At 39.9% G+C, this 12,208-nt stretch overlaps 1 protein-coding gene across 1 annotated transcript; it reads left to right on the top strand.

Annotated features, from left to right (window-relative positions):
* Positions 1 to 4,857: 4,857 nt before the first annotated feature.
* LOC131604789 (uncharacterized) lies at positions 4,858 to 5,265 on the top strand. The gene has a single exon (XM_058877206.1). The coding sequence runs from the start codon at positions 4,858 to 4,860 to the stop codon at positions 5,263 to 5,265; it is 408 nt and encodes a 135-aa protein (XP_058733189.1).
* Positions 5,266 to 12,208: the final 6,943 nt, after the last annotated feature.

Raw genomic sequence — 12,208 nt, forward strand, 5'->3', positions numbered from 1 at the left:
ATTTCGACCTCTTCTACACTGTATGAGTCTTCGAAAGATTCGCTGTCAACGTCTTCTGCTTCGACGTACGCTACCCTTTCTTTCTTGTAGCCCTTGTTTGCCCTAGCCTTTTCTGCTTTTAAGCGTTCGACCTGTCGAACCCTGTCTGCCAACTGGGCCATATCCCTTAGGTATTGAGTATCCAGTTTCTTTCGAATTGAATAATCTAAACCACCGGCAGCCATTTCGACTAGTTCATGCTCCGGGACGGTCGTGAAACATCTTGATTTTAACAAACGGAACCTATTTAGGTACTCATCTATAGGTTCTGTGAACTTCCTCTTGATGCTAGCCAATTCTTTCAGACTTATCTTGGTTTGACCCATGTAGAATTGTTCATGGAATAATCTTTCCAAGTGTGCCCAAGCATCTATCGAATTTGGGGGTAAGGTAGTGAACCAAACAAAAGCATTTTTCGTCAGCGAACTAGGGAAATATTTAATCCTTAAATCCTCATTCCCTGCTAAATCTCCTGCTTCTGTCAAATATCTGGCAATATGTTCCAGCGTTGATTCACTAGTGTCCCCTAAAAACTTTGTGAATTTGGGTACTTTGGTCCCTCTTGGTAATTCTGTTTGCATAATATAATCCGCTATGGGGGATGTATAATTGGGACGTCGAAGTCCAGTACTGAGGCCATTATTGGCCATAACTCTCTCTATCATGGCAATTAGGTTATTTTCTGTAGCCAGGTTTTCTCTTCTGACTCTCTGAACTACTTCATCCGGGTGTTCGTTCCTACCTACTACCCTTAATCTGGGTCTTTCTTCCTCAAACTCTTGCTGGACGGGAACCGTTCTTTGATTCGAAGCCTCTAAATCTATTACCCGATTCCTTTCGACCGCTGTTGTTCTTTGTGGAGGAATCACGCCAGCAGTGTTTGCACTAGGCGGAGGAACGACATTTTGGATACGTTCCAGAATGGGATCCCCTTCTCGATAAGAGGATTGATTATTTCTTCGCTTGGGTGGTTGAACTCCCATGAATTCTGCCATTCGGGTCATTTGGGATGATATCTTTTGAAAAGTTTCCATATTCTCCCGATTAGTATTAGCAATATTTGTTGCTAAAGGATTTAAGATTGACGCTAATTCTTTGGCCAGGATTCCTAACATATCATGGTTACTTGCGTCCATCTCTTGTCGGAATGCTGCTTGATTACTTGTGGTAAAATTGGGTATTTGGGCAGAGAAGACAATATTTTGTGCGCTTCGACCTACTGAACCAGCATTTGGCGAAAACGTCGCAGGGTTAGTTGTAGTATATGTAGGTCCTGTTCCTCGTGTACCTGTCATGTATGGATATGGCATTCCATATTGACTGTTTGGTCTCCATTCGAACGCAGATGATCCAGGGGTAAATAACTGGTTTGCAGCATTCGTCAAGGCAAGTTGCATTTCGATCGCACTTGAGGATGGAGGCGCGGTAGTCGATACTGAAACTGGAATAGTCCCTGTTGTTGCTGTATTGTTTTCAGGTATAGCCTGGGAACTATCCATGGGTCTCGATCCATTCAGACCCGGTATGTTCTACGCTCCTTGAGTAAAAGTCGAAACATGCGTAGAATTTGCCGCTCCTGTTCCTGACCCTTCTGGGGGATCTTGATCTCCCCCTACACTGGTCGTAACGACCATTTTCTTGTTGTACCTTCGTTTGGGAATCAGTTGTGCACTGTTTGTTAATTTACCGTTCCTAAGGTTCATACAAGGTCTTGATATTTTCTAGACAAAACAAAACAATCGATTAATAACAATCTGCTTGACACTGTCCCACTGGGCGTGCCAATTTGTTTACGGTGATTTCTGGTAAACAACTGCTAGTCTTCCAAACTATAATAAATATGATTTGGTTACTCACAGGATCGACTAGATTGATCCTAGGACATAGTCAAAAAGGTTGTTATTCATGATAGTTCGAATTATGTCTATGATTGATGTGTCTCGAAATAAGAAACACTTAAACAAAGAAATAAAGATTAGCAATCACCTTGTTATACACGTAAATATAACACCAGTGAAAAGTGAGTTAAAGATAAAATATAAAACAAAACTGTAAAAGTGCAAGAATCTTAAAGTGCAGAAAAGTTAAATGCTTCTAAGATAAATGACATGAAAATAAATAGCGCAAAAATGTAAATAACCAAAAGTAAATGAAACGCAGTAATATCGAAAGATACTTGAATAAAGGAAAATACACATGTATTTAAAGTGGTGTTGGTGTCATACGTACATTTCTCAGCGAACTCTTTCTCTTAACACTTGATACTTGAGCAATATGTGAGTGATTTGTACAAAATGAACACACGGAATCCTAACATTAAGACCCTTATTTATATTAGTTTCGACCCTAACGGTCCTACACTAATCTAATGCCACGTTGCCTGCAGAAAATCCAGGGATGCCATCTGTCTTCGTGCGGTTACATAAACTACTTTGAAATTCAAATCATCCCGCCCGAATCTCCCTTCGACGCGTGGCAACATAATCGGAGTCGAGAATGCCACGAAACCACGCTAAGCTTCAGTACTTCGCATATTTCGCAAAAACGTCTAAGTCCCAAAGACTATTCTTTTCGAATTTAACTTCAGTGCTAACTATCTTTGTTCCAACTTAAACATTATTCTCGAAGCATGGCCATCAGTAGCCATTTTTTATCTTCAAAGATGATCATCAGTAACCATCTCCTTCGAATTTCAGACCTTCGAAGGACATTCTTTCCAAACGAAATCTTCAGCTAACAGTACCGCTGCAAAAACAAAGGCTAACAGGTTTCTTTATGCCCTAGATGTGGCGTTGTCACTGACAAAGTTGCTGCTAAAAAATTTCAGAGGCTACAACTTGGGACAAGCAAAAGCAAGTGTGCTGACTAGAAGGGTTATCCACAGAAAGAGGGGACCTTAAGGAAGACCGTGGGAAATTCCCAAAAAAGGCCAAAGAGTTATGTGTCGTCGGCTGGTGCTTCTAGAGGCACGTGGATTAAGCCTCAAGGAAAGCTGGAAATACCACAAGGTGTTACTGCTGCCAGAGGAGGTCTAGCTATTAACTACAAACGCGAGTTCAAGTCTGAAAAGAGAACTCATGTTTCTGAAAATTATTTAGGGAAGAACCCCATGACCAGAACCCATTGGAGACGTTTTCAACATTGCAAGCAGGCTGAGAGAGAAGCAGCAAAGGAAATGGCTGAAAAGAATATGGCGAATGAAGCCAATTCTAGAAAGAAAGTTGTTGTCAAGATTGATATTATAGCTAAAGAGAGGATCAGGAAATATGTTCACCGACCAAGTGAAAATTATTCTGATGAAGTCACTGATGATTTTAAGCCAGATTCTGAAGCAAGATTGGATATCTTAGTCAATGTGGTGTCGATCTTGCCAGAGGAGTACAATTGTGTTACTGAGGTGAAGGAGTCAGTAGATGTCGACGCTGAAGAGATGGCTCTTCACAAGCCAAGATGTTACTTTATGCTGAACGATGGCTCTTTGGATAGCCAATAGGCAATCTTTGAGAGACCCACCATGGCTATGAAAAGCCATATGAAGTCTCTCTTGATTAAAGCCAAAGTAGAGGGAGTTACTATCAGCAAAGTGCTGGTAGACTGTGGCGCCACTGTGAATATCATGCCACACCATATATTGAAGAAAATTGGCAAGTATGATATTGATGTAAGGTCTAACAACATGGTCTTATCAAACTATGGGGACAAAACAAAAAGCACTATGGGTGTCATTATGGTCGACATCACTGTTGGCTCAATCACTAGGCCAACTTTGTTTATGATGATCGACACTAAGCCAAGCTACAACCTGCTAGTAGGCAGGGAATGGCTTCATGGTGTGGGAGCTGTACCATCTTTAGTGCACCAGCGCTTGGTAATCTGGAGGGAAGATGGGGTTGTCGAAAACATTGAAGATGATCAAGGCTATATTATGGATGACGTGAACAATGTTGGAAAGAAGGAGTTTGAAAGGAAGTTGGCTAACATTTCTCCTTGCTTGCCAGCTGAAGATGTGTACTCTGACCTGAGTGAAGTTGTTGTTTCTTTGACTTTGCATGAAAGTCATGGCTTCATTTGGGACGTAGAACGTTTGGAAGAACCATTTACCGAAAAAAAGGTTAAAACGACTTTAGAAGACGAAGAAGAAAACATGGCTGTCAAAGCCTATGTCTCAAAAAAAGGAAGATGTTTGGGCTTTTGAACTAAAGTCCCTAGATAAGTCTCGGTCGGCTGCAGAAAACATCAACTTGCAGTGTTTGGATTGCATTAACTGAGTATTCTCTAACAAATGCGCCCTTGAAGGCGATGAAAGGGTAAGTGGTAGCTGATTTCCTTGTCGACCATTCAATGGTCGAGATGGGTCAAAACTATGTAGATATAGTGCCATGGAGGTTAAACTTTGATGGTTCCAGCCACAATAATGGCTCTAGTATAGGGGGGATTATAATTTCTCCAGCTGGAATTCCAACAGAGTTCAAGTACAGGATCGAGGAAGTATGCACAAACAATGAAGCTGAATACAAGTCTCTAATCACATGACTTAAACTTCTGCTAGAATTGGGGGCAAGGAATGTCGAAATTATGGGAGATTCTACGCTAGTGATCAAATAGGTATCAAAGGAGTACAAGTGTGTTAAAGAGAATTTGATCATGTACTTTGTGATTACCATTAGATTGCTGAAAAGATTTGAATAAGTAAATATTCGACACATACCACGAAAGGAGAATCAGAAGGCTAACAATTTGGCGCAAGAAGCCTCGGGATATAAGGTTTTAAAAGACCAAAATGAGGAGGTGATTCAAGTAAGAAAGAAGGTGCGAGCGATGTTATTGTCACCTTCAGATTTGTCGATCATAAAGTTGGGAGCTGTAGAAAGTGAGAACTTTGAAATCATGACTATTGATGATATAGGAGGAAGTGATTGGCGAAGGCCAATAGTCGATTATTTACGCAATCCTATAGGGTCGGCAGACCGTAAGATCATGTATCGGGCTCTTAGCAATGTATTGATTGGAAATAAATTGCTTAAGAAAACAGATGAAGAAGTTTTGCTTAAATGTCTAGGAGAAAGTGAAGCATATGTGGATGTGTCGAATGTGCACAGTGGAGCATGTGGTACACACCAAGCTGGACAGAAAATGAGATGGTTGTTAATGTGTTCAGGGGTTTATTGGCCTTCAATGTTGAAAGATTGCATTGAGTTTTCTAGAGATTTCCTGGAATGCCAATAACATGGGGGCATACAACATATGCCTACAAGTGAGTTGCATACAATTGTGAAGCCTTGGCCTTTTAGAGGATGGACATTGGATGTGATTGGAGAAATCAAACCAGCTTCATCAAAATAACAAAAGTATATTTTGTTCAGCATTGACTATTTCACAAAATGGGTCGAAGTCGTGGCCTTGACAAATGTGGATCAGGAAGCTGTCATAGACTTCATTCAAAGTCATATCATATGTAGATTTGGGGTTCCAGAAACAATTACTACTGACCAAGGGACGGTTTTTAATGGTCGAAAGATGCAGGACTTCACAAAGGAAGTTGGAATTAAGTTATTGACGTCTACACCTTACTATGCGCAGGCAAATGGCCAAGTGGAGGCAACCAATAAAGTAATAATAAGCCTAATTAAGAAACATGTAGGCCAAAAACCAAAGAATTGGCATAAGACGCTAGATCAAGCTTTGTGGGCATGTTGAACGTCACCAAAAGAGGCAACTAGAACCATCCCATTTCGATTGACTTATGGGCATGATGTAATGCTGCCAGTGGAAATTCAGGTTCATGCAATCAGAATCCAAAGGCAACATGAAATACCATCATAAGATTACTGGAGCATGATGGCAGATGAGTTAGTCGACTTGGATGAAGAAAGAATGTTAGCCTTGGATTCGCTACAAAGGCAGAGGGAAAAAGTCGCTAGAGCTTATAATAAAAAGGTAAAACATAAAATGTTTGTTGTCGTCTACCTAGTTTGGAAAGTCATCTTGCCAATGGACAGGAGTCATAGGATTTTGAGAAAATGGTCTCCTAACTAGGAAGGACCTTTTAAGATACTGCGGGTTTTCTCCAATAATGCCTATGAGGTCGAAGAGTTAGCGCCAGATAGCCAATTTTTTAAGATAAATGGAAAATACTTAAAGAAGTATAAACCTGTTCTTCAAGAAATCAAAATTTTGACAGAATAAATGTCGAGCATATTAAGCTGGAGAAAGCTGTGTTTGAAACCATCTACAAAAGCACATAATTTTTTTTACATATAGTGTTAAAATAATGGTATTAAAAATGGGCAAGAAGCAATTATCCAAAAATACATAAGAAAAATCATAAACTGCTAAGATGTCTAAAAATAGTGGAATTTATTTTGAAACGAGTGCAATTCGCCGTTGAAATGCACATCTTTAAATTCAAAATCTTCTGCTTGAGTTTTGAGCACTTCAATCACTTTCTCGACAGAGGAGATTCCTTCACCTACAATCACAGCATCTTTGGCAGTTTTGTTGATCTTATCCTGAGTTGGGTTGATAAGTTGGTCGACTAATTCTTCTTTTTCCTCAGCAATTGACTCTAATTATTTATTTAAAGAAGCAATTTGGAGGTGTATCTCATCACCCCTTTGTTGTTTGAGAGTCAGCTGTGCTTTCCCTTCCTCAATCTCTGCCTCCCAGCTAGTGATTTGTTTGTCAGCTTTCTTCACAAGGTCCCAATTTTCTTGCACAAAAGTCTCCTTAGCCTCGACCAGTTGCTCATTTTCTCCCTCAAGTTGTTGATATTTTGAAGCATAGGAACAAAAAATTGCTCAAACATTGTCATCACGGTTCGAGCGGGCTTGGATATATTTAGTTCTTTGACTTGAGTAAGTGCAGCCAGAATTTCTCGACCAAGGAATCTAAAAGACCAGAGTCAGAACTAGTCGAAATAGAATCCTTATGCGTGAAAGGACTAGTGATGGAATCAGAATCACTATCAACAGTCTGAACAGTCGGTTTAATGAACTCACCAACATGGCCGTTAGGATCTGCACGGTAGGAAGAAGAAGAATCCATTGTTGCAAGAGAGTATTCAGGTATATCTTGAGGCTATGGACCAGAGGTATCATCCTATTTACAAAGGAAGATATGTAAGAATGATCTAAAAATTTTAGCAAAGGAAAGTTTGTAGTAAGATGGGTAGTTACATGTGTCGACAGAGTAGGATTGGTGTCTGGATTCTCAACACCAAAAGCGGCATCAGCAGTCTTAGTCGGCTCTGTAAAATCGAAAACTGGAGCAACAGAGGGATCAATAGTGTTGGTGTCAACGACTATAATTTCAGCATCCCCAGCTGGTTGAGGTTTTTCAGCTGTGGGCGTTTTTCTTTCCTTCTTCTTTGCTTCACCACCTTTAGCAGGAGAATCGTGTTTCCTCTTATGGCTCTTATGGCCTTTGGATTTGTTGGACTGTTGTGGAGAAGGCTGGAGACAATGTAAGAAGTTGTAAGTGGTTATTCTAGTCAAAAGGGCAGATAAGCCGACAAAAAATACCTCTGGCCCCTTACCAGTAGAAGGTTTGGCCTTCTTGGATTTTTTAGATGGTTTGGAGGTAGCAGGCAAGTATGTCGAGCATGGTTGATTCTGCGTACAAGTAAAAGATTAGTAGCCATGTAGATCATAAATGAAATGAGAGTGGCATATAAAAGTACATACTGAAGGACCAGATTTCTTCAAGGTTGTCGATATGGTTTCATCATCAGAAGGAGATTTTTCAGGGGCAGCCTGCAGGGATTTAAAAATTTGAATAAAGATATGGTACTGACCATGAGAAAGAAGTCAAATAAGCCAAATTCAAACCTGAGGTTTTTCTCTCGAAATGACATTGTCATCGACAGCAGTATCCATAGGCTCTATGGGAATAGCTATAAGGAAAATATGAAATAATCAAGAAAGTAACAAAGTTCAAATGAACAGGAGGCAGCTTTCCAGAAAGCGTTACCAATTTGCATGGTAGAACACACTCTAACATATTGGGGATCTATATGAAGTGGCCCTGAGTAGTTAGGTAGATAATGCTTCATCGGCACCACTCTGTCAGCCTTTTTCTTGTAAGCATTTTGTATATTTGAAAAAGGACAATACCACCAATCTGGAATTGGTGGGAAAAACGCCAAAGCCAAAAGGCTAGATGGCAAAGGAGGGAATTTGATCTTTCTAAAATGAAGGGCATAAAGATATTTATCTTCTGTGTAACCAGAAATTTTAAGTTTTGGGATCCTGTCGGTTACCTTCTCCTTTAATTCAACAGCGCCTTAAGAGATGGTCTGACGAAGATCACTAGGTCGATACACAACTTGGAAGTATTTCTGGAAAGGTCGAATTTGTTTGATATGGATAGCCTTATACTTTGTCGATTTCTCCTGCAAATTGAAGGTGTTTTGCATGTTGGCTGCATTATTGGTAAAACATACCTGGTTGATTGTGTATTTGCAGGTTGCATATATGTGTGGAGCTAATACAGGATTTGTAGTGAACGTCATGACATCCATGTGTGACAGCAGGTGCTGTTAGTTTTTATTAATTGCGTTTCCTGATTTATCTCTTTTATCTATTTAGGAAACTTTTTATTGAGTGCTGCAAATTTCGTTCAGAAGATTTTACTGACAGCACATTGTGTAACAGACAGTTGGCGTGTGAATTAGGTTAACTTTGTTAACCCTAATGTGTTTCTAAAAAAAGCCCAAGGCCCAAGACTGCATATAAAAAGAACTGCAATCCTAATTTGGAACGTAGACAAAAGATTGTGTATTGTGAAGAACGGCTGTTCTGTAACTGTCTCTTGTGATCCACGCTATTATTTTTGATGATTGTGTTGGAATTAGTTTGTGTTTTTGTTGTGTCACTCTAAGCTTTTAAGCACAAGTGTGTGTCTCTTGATTGAAGCTTTTAAGCAGATCAAGGTGTGTTTTTGAAGTGTGTCTTCTATCTGTAATTGTTTATTGTGTATGTGTAATCATTGCTGTGATTGAGGGGGAGTGGAATGGAGATATTCCATATCTAGGTAGAACCTAGGTAGAAGGGTCATTGGGTAGTGATTAAGTGATAAGTTGTAAACGTGGGAGTTTAGCTTTGAATTGATACTACTGATAGTGGACTTCATCCTTGGCTTGGTAGCCCCCAGAGTAGGTTGGTTGAACCGAACTGGGTAAACAATTTTGTGTGTTCTTTACTGTTTTATGCTGTTTGTTATTATTGTCTGTGCTGCGTAATTGTGGATGTCATAACATCCAGTTTGACATCGAGTGTGTGTTACTAGAATTTTCAATTGGTATCAGAGCAGGCACCCTGCTTGTTTACATCTGGGTGAGATCTAGGGATAACAAAATTCTGGTACTATGGAGAAGGAACTGTTAGTGTTTGGAAACAAACCACCTATCCTGGATGGCTCTAACTATGACTACTGGAAACCACTTATGGTAGCAGTCATTAAGTCAATGGAGAACAAGGCCTGGAGAGCTGTAGAAAGTGGATGGAAACATCTTGAGAACATTTAGGAAGATGGAACCACTGTTCTAATTCCTGAAACTCAATGGAGCAAATCTGAAGAAGAGTTAGCGTTGGGCAATTCCAAGGGCCTAAGTGCAATATTCAATGGTATCGACAAGAACATCTTCAAACTTGTGCAACACTGTGAGCTGGCTAAAGAAGCTTGGGATATTCTCAAAACAGGACATGAAGGCACATCCAAGGTAAAGGTGTCGAGACTTCAAATACTTACCACTAAGTTTGAAAATCTCAAGATGAAAGAGGATGAAACCATTTATGAGTTCTACATGAATGTCCGTGAGATTTCAAACAACTCTGCAGCCTTAGGTGAGAAAATGACTGAAGAGAAACTGGTAAGGAAGATCCTCAGATCAATGCCTAAGCGATTTGATATGAAGGTAACTGCCATAGAGGAAGCTCAAGACATCAGCAACATGAAGCTGGATGAACTTCTTGGTTCTCTCCAAACCTTTGAGTCAAGCATCTGTGAGCCTGTTGAAAAGAAGAACAAAAGCATTGCGTTTGTCACCACAGGTGATGATTAAAAAGAAAGCAATGGTGTAAGTGATGAGAATTTATCAGACGCCATAGCCATGCTTGGAAAGAAATTCAACAAACTTATTAAAAAGGTTGATCAGAAGTCCAGACCTAATGTCAAGAACACTTCCTATGACATCAGTCAGACATATGACTCAAGCAAAAGGTTTAAAGCTGAGGAGAAGCCCTATCTAGGGAAAGGGGTTCAATGTCATGGATGTGAAGGATTCGAACACATTAGAGCTGAATGTCCTACCTACCACAAGGAGCAAAAGAAAGGACTGACTGTTACTTGGTCTGACGAAGACTCAGATTCAGAAAAGGAAACTGCAAAGCATGTCACAGTTTCAACAAGAATCTATGAATCTGATGATGATTCCAGTGATGAAGAGCTAACCTTTGATGAACTAGCTGCCTCGTACAAGAAGTTGTGTAGGGAGAATGCTGAAGTCTGCAAACAAGTGGAGAAGCAAGAGGTGATCATAAGAGATCTAGAATCTGAAAAGATTAAACATCTTGCAACCATAGACTCCCTTAGTAGTGAAGTAAGCATGTTGAACCACAAACTTGATCAAATGACCAAGTCATTCAAAATGCTGAACAATGGATCTGATACTCTAGAAGAAATTTTGGAATCTAAACAAAGATCAGAAGACATGTCTGGAGTGGGATTCGTGGCTAAAGAGAAATTAATCTCTGGACTCAGGAGGATAAAATCCAAGAAGTGTGTGACTAACCAGATGTCAATCCAAATGTCACAACATCAAGGAAACATAAGAAGGAGGCACTCAAAGAAAAGGTTCTAGAAGTGGAGGTGACATCACTGTGGAAGATTTGGTCACATAAAGCCATTCTGTTTCAGACTATTTGGATATCCAGACCAAACTCAACAAGTCAAACTTGATCATGATAGTTGTAACAGGAAGCAATCTGGATAGCTAAGAATGTTGCTCTAATAGCACACACCGCTCTAAGAATGCCCACCAAAGAAGATTGGTACCTTGATAGTGGCTGCTCAAACCATATGACTGGGAGCATGAACTCATTAGTAAACCTCAAACCTGAGGGATCTAACTATGTGACTCTTGGTGATGGAGATGTAAGAGAAATCAAAGGTGTTGGCATGATAGAAGGTTAGGGTGTTCCTAACTTACATAATGTTCTACTTGTGCAAGGACTGGCCACAAACCTTATAAGCATCAGCCAACTGTGTGATGAAGGAATGTATGTCAGATTCACTAAAGAAGAGTGCGTTGTTACTAACAAAGAAAATGAAGAAGTCATGAAAGGAGTCAGATCTGAAAATAATTGTTATCTATGGATGCCAACAAATTCCAAGTCTCTAACTACTTATCCCATGACCCAAAGGATCAATGAAGAAAAAGATCAAGAAAGGACCATCAAATCGGAAGCTCCTACTCCCAGAACAAGAGTTCTGATAGAAGAAATGGATGAGTCTGATGATGAGATCTTCATTGAAGAACTCACCAGCGAAGAACTAGCTACTGGATACTCTGAGATGTGTGTACTAAATGGATAACTGAGCAAGAGATTGACAATGTATGAAAATGCTTATGCATTGTTACAAGAATAAAGAGTAAAACTCATGATGAACATTGTTGATCTAGAAGGAGAGGTGCAAGACACAAAAAGGGGAAAGAAGGCAAAACAAGAGGCTCAACACACTCCTATCTCAGCCAAAAGGTGCTATCAATGTGGGAAGTTAGGTCACCTGAGGTTCACTTGCCCTGAGATTCAGGAATCTTCCTATAGAAGTACACCTCATCAGGAAAACTTGACTAAAGAGAGGCTATCGCAATAAAAGCCATGGGTGAAAGCTAATCACTCAAGCCATTACATACCTAAAGAGAAGGTTGTAAAGAAAGCAGGAAACTCCAGAAAAAGGAAATCCAGGCGAAACAAACATCACAAGAAGGATGTAGGTTTCTCAGCTACAAACAAGAACAAAACAATCATAAAGGATAGTGTAGAAGGAAGTGAGTTGACTCACTCAGCAGATCATGTCAATGTTAATACAGATGTCTTAACATCAAAACTGGCTGAGAGCTCAATTGTGCAAATTGAGACGAACAAAGCATCCTGGATTGATGAATGGT

Source organism: Vicia villosa, linkage group LG5, assembly GCF_029867415.1.
Source record: "Vicia villosa cultivar HV-30 ecotype Madison, WI linkage group LG5, Vvil1.0, whole genome shotgun sequence".
Lineage (NCBI taxonomy): Eukaryota > Viridiplantae > Streptophyta > Magnoliopsida > Fabales > Fabaceae > Vicia > Vicia villosa.